This window comes from Macadamia integrifolia, unplaced genomic scaffold (assembly GCF_013358625.1).
Source record: "Macadamia integrifolia cultivar HAES 741 unplaced genomic scaffold, SCU_Mint_v3 scaffold2196, whole genome shotgun sequence".
NCBI classification, from domain to species: domain Eukaryota; kingdom Viridiplantae; phylum Streptophyta; class Magnoliopsida; order Proteales; family Proteaceae; genus Macadamia; species Macadamia integrifolia.
The window spans coordinates 24,939-32,355 of record NW_024868565.1 but is presented as its reverse complement, the minus strand read 5'-3'; the positions used below and the strand labels follow the sequence as shown (position 1 = coordinate 32,355).

The 7,417-nt window shown below is 38.5% G+C and overlaps 1 protein-coding gene across 1 annotated transcript; it reads right to left on the bottom strand.

The window, feature by feature from the left end:
- Positions 1 to 612: 612 nt before the first annotated feature.
- On the bottom strand, positions 613 to 3,928 carry LOC122066025 (dnaJ protein homolog 1-like). Its single transcript, XM_042629848.1, has 3 exons — positions 3,491 to 3,928; positions 2,973 to 3,406; positions 613 to 1,262 (listed from the first exon to the last, which is right to left on the bottom strand). Exons 1-3 carry the CDS (start codon positions 3,653 to 3,655, stop codon positions 824 to 826), a joined length of 1,038 nt encoding a protein of 345 aa, XP_042485782.1. The 5' UTR covers positions 3,656 to 3,928; the 3' UTR covers positions 613 to 823.
- Between the last annotated feature and the right edge of the window lie 3,489 nt (positions 3,929 to 7,417).

Sequence of the window (7,417 nt, the reverse complement as noted above, 5' to 3'; positions counted from 1 at the left end):
TGATCCGATACATATATCAAAGGAACCAAAGATTTTTCTATGAACCATTAAAAATACTAAACCTCAACCTCAGTGTGATACATTAGTAAAATTTTCCGTAGAGGATAAATAGACTCACGGCACCAACAAACTGCACCCCCCCCCCCCCCCCACGACCCGCCACATAAATTTATGAGGACCGAATTTTCCTAACACCCCGGTGAACAAGAATTCCTTCACCACACAAGCGGGAGCCGTTGAATCTTCAATCCCAAGATCACCACCCGGTGGCCACAGTGAGCGAAAATTCATTCACTACATGGCATCAAGACCACTCATGGGATCTCCAGCCCTAAGATCACACGGTAAACTTTACCGCAAGGTTTCTAATAAACTTTTTCTAATTCATCATTTTTTTTTTTTTCTTAATTTTCAATTCATTCTTTACAAGGTTTGCTTGGTAGCCATAAAGATTAAAAAAAAAACAAAACAAAACAAAACAAAAATGTAAAAAACAAAAGACATGATTACACAATAAATTTTTTGTCTCTTTCCTCTCAAATTCGAAATTTAAACAATTTTTTTTTTCTTAGCTACCAAACAAAGCCTACGAGGTCAAGTATAAGCGGCAGGTAAGATGAATGATTCTTCAGATATTCATCAACTTGCAGCAACTTACTGACAATTGGAATAATTGGACAATCAAAATGTATTGCACTTGATACAACCAAAGTCCTTACCCAAATACTACATATCATATCAAAAGACAAACTCAGAAAATATTCACATCGAGTTTGTGCACTTAGATATCTCGAAAACATCATCCAATCCGATGGGATAAGATTCATGGCGGCAACAGTCTCTTGATTCCAGCCTTCTGCTCTGGTGTCAACCTTGTGGGGAACTTGATATCAAACTTGATTCTCAAGTTCCCTTTCTTTGATGGATCTTTTGGTATAGGCATCCCTTCCCCTAGTACAACCTCTTCATGTTTCGGATGGATCACATTGTTGATAGGAATGGTAAGCTTCCTTCCATCAAGTGTAGTCAGTTGTACTGTGTGACCTGTGAGAGCATTAACAAGAGGTATCTTCTCTGTGACTATCAGATCATTTCCATCTCTAGTGAAATCATCATGTGGCTTTTCATCGATGATGAAGACGATATCCGCCGGTGTAACGTTAGGCTGTTCATTCCCTTTCTCTGGGAAGGTGATCTTTGTTCCTTTCTTCCATCCAGGCTTTATGTTTATAGTTAATATCTCTTCCACTGGAATTGTTTTCCTGAACAGAGAATGTACATTCAGTATAAGAAGAAACAGATAAGACAACAACAATCTTTCTTACCTAATAGTATGCATATATGGGTACTGTTTTTGAACCGATAAGATAACAATTCTATTCGCTTATTCATTAACACATAAAATCAAACAAGTAATATAAAGGACTTGCAGAACTAGCCCAAAGGAAATGGCATTACACAATATGCAATGATCCAATCACTACCATATTTACTTTAAGTACATACTGTTTTTTTTCTTTTCTTTTTTTGATAATAAAAACACACATAATACTGTCACAATCTCATATTCAATCATATGGGGGCTAATCCTAGAATGGTTACAAAATCGATTTGATGTGAGTTGATGTGGTCTTGGGTTCCCTTACGCTGGAAAGGGGACTTATAGGGTTGAGTTCCCCATGGTTCATATTATGAGAGCAACCGACCCTCCGTCCCAACCTCACACAAAAGGAACAACCTAATGCCAAAGTGAAAACGTTAAGAAAAGACTACTTGTCTATAGACAAAAACCTTGAAACAGAGTGGACCTACCTAGAGAAGACCACCTAATCCGGAGTGGGCTGCCATGGACGTCGGTTCAGAAATGTAATAGTATATTACAACCACATATTAATCATATGGGGAGCTAATCTTACATCGGTTTGATACGAGTTGATGTGGTCTTGGTTCCCTCACCTTATAAGCCGATTTATGGGTTGAATTTTTCAAAGTTTGTATCACATTGCTCTAGAATGAATTGTTAAAAAATCAACATGGGCAGAGCATAAGACTTGTCTGAATATGGTGTAATTGCATCAGATGATCTACAAATTCACACCATCATAATAGTCCTTATTTTTTATTCAAGAATAAACAAAATTTGGGTTGAGTTGTATCAGAATGGTACTATCCTCAAGGTTTCTAAATGCCCTTAATTGTGCAACTAGGTTGATCATTTGCATTTACACCTCTAAGATAAAACAACTCCTAATCACATAAAGTGCACTCTAATATGTGATTATAGGGAAGTCTGAAGGCTACACTCATTATCAAACACAAAGAAACTTGGAAGACATAACACATAGTGAAAAGAACAAAAACACTTGTTTTAAAATCGTTTATCTAATATTCAGACCATCTATATTATATATAAACAAAGTACATTTTCAAGTGTGTTCATATATAGATGTGTCTGTATTGTACAAGCGTCCCTGTATGCGTGCCTGTATGTGTACAAATGTCCTTGTACGCATACAAGTGTATCTATACACCCCTATATATGTGTAGAGCACACTCACACCCACACCCATTCTTAGCAAGAAAAATATTTAGAAACTTTGATACTAAATATAAATAAATCCAACATTAATGTCTTTGGGAGGGCAATTTGGTCAATTCAGTAGGAGGGTTCTCTGACTTCTCTTCATGACCCCACGTGTAAAATAATATCATATCATAGATCCAAGCCCACAAAATTTAGTAGCGTTGTTCCATCTGTAGACATGATCTATGAGACTAAAATTACTGCAACCATGTGCTTAATGATTAAAGAGTTGAATAAATTAAAATAATAGAGAATTAAAAGATAAACTCCTTAAGAAGTTTGATCAAACTAACAGATCACAACAAATAGAATTCAAAAGCCAATTAATTAATGGATTTAATCATAACAAGTAAAAACAGGAGGAAGAGGATAGCATGGAAACACTCACCCACTAGCATCAGCGATCTCTCTGGAAATCTTCATTTTCTTTGTAGTACCCTTATAGAGCTCCTCAAGGGTACAAGGCAAACGGATCTCTATTGGAGAAGCTTTACGAGGAACCTGATTCATGGAACCCTCACCAAAAGAAGAAAATAAATCGTCGCCAAAAATTCCACTAGAGAACGTGGAACCGCCCATCCTTCCCCCGCCGCCGCCACCCATCCCTCCGAACGGGCTTGAGAACCCAAAGAACTCAGCGAAAATGTCATCAGCGTTTCTCGGATTAAACCTGAATATCGTGGGCCCATCTCCCCTCTGGAAGAACTGAGGCCCCGGGCCGCCGCCGCCTGCGCCACCATAGCCCGGCGGAGGCACTTGACCTTTGAGACCCTCTTCACCGTATTGGTCATAGATTGCTCTCTTCTGAGGATCGCTCAGAACCTATATACACATATACATATATGGTAAGAGGAATTCTTACATTAGTATGTTAAGAAAGGGAGAGAGAAGCTTTGAATTTCTTACCTCATAGGCTTCAGAAATCTCTTTGAATTTGGCTTCAGCTTCCTTTTTATTATTGGGATTCTTATCTGGGTGCCACTTCATGGCAAGCTTTCTATAAGCTTTCTTAAGATCTTCATCTTTGGCGTTCTTATCAACTTGTAAGATCTTGTAGTAATCCACGCCCATCTGCTCCAATCCTTCTCTGCTTTTACTCCTTCCTTACTACTCTGTTTTCTGGGTTGCAGCCTCTGTTATATGGTTTTTTTTTTCTGAGAAAGCTTTGATCTTGTTTCTGCTTTGGATAGCGTTAAATTGCTTCTGCAAGCACTCTGAGAGGTTGAGGCGGTGGTAATGTCCGGTTACTAATTTTAATTCAGATTTATGAATTTTGAGGAGAAGAAAGAGAAAGAAAGAGATTTGTCTAGAAGGTTGTTTGGGATTATGGAATGATGTGGAAGGTTCCAGATTTTTTTTCTGACACCATCCTTCTTGCCAAGCCGTGGCAGCTGTTGGGTGTCTACAGCCAACGTATCTGTTGGGCTTGGTTACCCGGCTCATGTTCACAGGGCTACAAATTGGCTCGGCCAGCTTGACATTGGACTGATATTTTAATGAGATGGGTTCCTACATACCTCATTGCTTCAGCCTGGCCCATATAATATATTTGAGCTTTGAACACACATTGATAGTCGGGAAAATGATCTAGTACTTCAACTTAATAGAAGTTTAAAAAAAAAATTATCTTAATGGTAAATTTTGTCCCACTTCTTAAAATTTTGGCTGAAATTTTGATACAATGGTAGCAGTGTTGAGTCAGAAAAACAAATCTCTCCTTGAAGTGAGTGTAAGATGCGTACATTATGGCTATTCCTAGACCCTATAATGGTGGGGCCTTGTGTGCTTGATACTTCTTTTTTTTTTTAATTTTACTTGAAATTTTAATGTAATTCTTGCGCAAGCCCCTCTCTCTCTTCTTTTTTTTTTTTTTAGAGTAATCCGTCAACTAATAGGGTATTGCAAGTTTGCAACCCTAACTACTAGATTTTTGACTACTATATATCCTCAGGTACATTGACATCATTGGGATTGGATTAAGGGAAACGGTAAAAGAGCTAAGTGCAATAGTGTCAGCATAGTCCCCATATGTTGTATTTTAACTATGTTGGACATAGTCTTTGGTGGCCTAGTCGAGTATATATAGCATTCTTGGCATAACGATGGCCATTGTGATTGTTGTGGCCATTTGTTGGTCAGAACACATTATCGACATGCATAAAGTGTTGGATGTGCTGATTGTTGATAGTAGCCCTTATGGGTGATGCCTTAGCCTCTTGTTGGATGATACCTTTCATGCTTCTGGTGGAAATACTATAGGATGGGCGTAGTCAATATAAACATTTGTTGGTTATATATATATATCTACCGGTCTAGCAAAGGAAATGTCAAGACACAGTTAAGTGTGAAAAGACCCAACTATCCCCCTGTTTCTTGGGCGTTCTTATGTCGGATCGGTAGAGTTCCCCTCCCTATATATATACATATGTTATTTATTTATTTATTGTCAAAGGAAAAATAATAATATATTAACAAAGAAAACATTAAATGAGCAACTCTTGCCATGCGATGGAGATACAAGAAAAGCTAGTGGATGAGTCTACCAAGTCTGAGAGAGATTAAATTTGGATGTTCCTTAGCCAAGAAAAATGAGCATACATATTAGATGTTTGCAGAATAAAAATGAACAACAAACTAATAAGAGCAAATTAAAAAAAATAAGAATATCATCAACTAATCAATAGGAATTTTCTGGAGACAGAGCATATACTATTAACAAATAATCAGAACAAAAGATTTCAGATATGAAGACGCAGAGCAAGCCGATAACACTATCTCGGATTGCTTATGCCTCCATATTATAGGGAAAAACACAAGAACATGCCATTGATTGAGGAGCAATAAAACCACCTATATCCGTGAGCACAATTTCCCCCAACTGCCCAGGTAAGAAAAAGCAGTGTCTAAGCCCCATTGCAGTATAAAACCTAGTGAAGTGGAGGCATGTCATCAATACCAAAAGTAGGTTTAGGGCCCAAATGCACTTGTGGAGAAAGGGACAATGTAATGGTGAGGTCTTTCAACAGGCTACAACAAAGGGACAATGAAACAGCATATAAGTAACAAAGTTTAAGAATGGGAGGACCTTGCCCATGTAAACCTCTTATGGACATCTCTTGCGTGGCAAATTCGGAAGTTAAGAAACAAATCCTCTTTTGATCTTCATCCAATGTGCATTTTTAGCACAATATCAGCTTCAACCACAATTTTTCCAATGGCAAACAATGTCCCTCTCCTTTACAATGCTCCGCCAAGCTCAGGATAAGTTAGAATGACAAGACGCCTAAAAAACTACAACTAGGAAAATATTTGCCTGTAAAGACTTGAACACAAAGGGCATCGGGTCGGTGGATAATGTGCCAACCCTGGCATGCAAGCAAGACAAGGTTAAGGCTTTCAAAGTCACAGAATCCTAACTCCCCTAGCTTACTTTGGCAAAGCTTTCCCTATTGCAGCCAAAAAACACTTTCATTCAAATTGTTTTTCCACCAAAACCGTTGTGACAATTTATTAAGCTCATGAAAAATAGGAGGAAGGCCAGACATCAACATAGCATAGGTGGGTGCACCATAGAAAACTAGGGCTGCAACAAGTCTAGATTGGGCCGGGCTTTGTAAAACCCTAGTCCAAAACTGGGTCCTACTAGCTCGGCCCAAGTCTGCCATGAACCTTGACTCAAGGCCTAAAAACTTCAACCTAGGCCCACCCTGATTTGGCCTGATTGAATAGGGTCAGGCCAAGATGCCCCTGATTAGCCCTGATCCTAATTTGCCATCTAGGGCCAGGTAAACCCTACCATGATTTGCCATCAAGGGTTGGGTATACCCTAACCCTGACATTGACTCTACAAAATATGAAATAACTAAAAACTTCAAAAAAAAAAAAAAAAAAATCATTTGACTTTGCATCTAAATCCCTTGAAATTGAAAATTAAAATAAAAATTAAATCTAAAAAACACCATTAGATAAGAAATGTAAGTAGTTTATACAACCATGGTGGATAACGATTACCAAACTTAAAAAATTGACCATCAAACACTCAATAAGTCAAGGTAAAAACTCAGGGTCGGGATCAGGGTGGGTCGGGCAGGGCATAAACATCAACCCTTACCCTCCCTGAATCAGCGCCAAAAACTTTCGGGTTGGGTTAGCCCTTGAGGCTAATATTTTCAAGCCGAGCCCTATATAGACTCAATGCAAGCTAAGAGTGGGTTCAGGCCTCTAGGGCCAAACTTGCCCCCCTAGAGACAACTGAATTAAAAGGATAGTCTATTAGTCTTACTGGCAGCAAATGGAAGAACTTCTTTCCATCCGGCTAGCTTCAATTGGTTACACTCCACTAAGCTAGAAAAAAGAGCTCTTTATTACCCCCGAATTCAAAAGGAAGCTTAAGGTACTTCCCATGGTTTAGGACAATTGAAAGCCTAAGGATATTGGGCATCTCAAACTTAAGCTAGATGAAGAGGATTGATTGCTAAACATGTTAGGCTCAAACATTGACCAATTAATAATCAGGTGTTCCCGATACAAGAGTGTGGCTCAATATTTGTACAACAGGGACCACGATTGATCAATAACCAAGAGATCAATTAGCCCATTCAATCCCATTTAGGCAAATTATAGCCCATTTATGGCCCGTTTAAGGATTTTTTAGTGAGATTAGACAATTAGTTTGTTTAAAGCTCAATTATAGACTAATTAACCCGATTACCTTGAGCTTGGTTAGGGACCAATAAACAATGACCAAATAGAAAAATGTTTATGCCAAAGCCTACAAGCCCCCATTACCTAAGCATAGAGAAGAACACAAAACCTTAAATTGGTGGGGGTGGG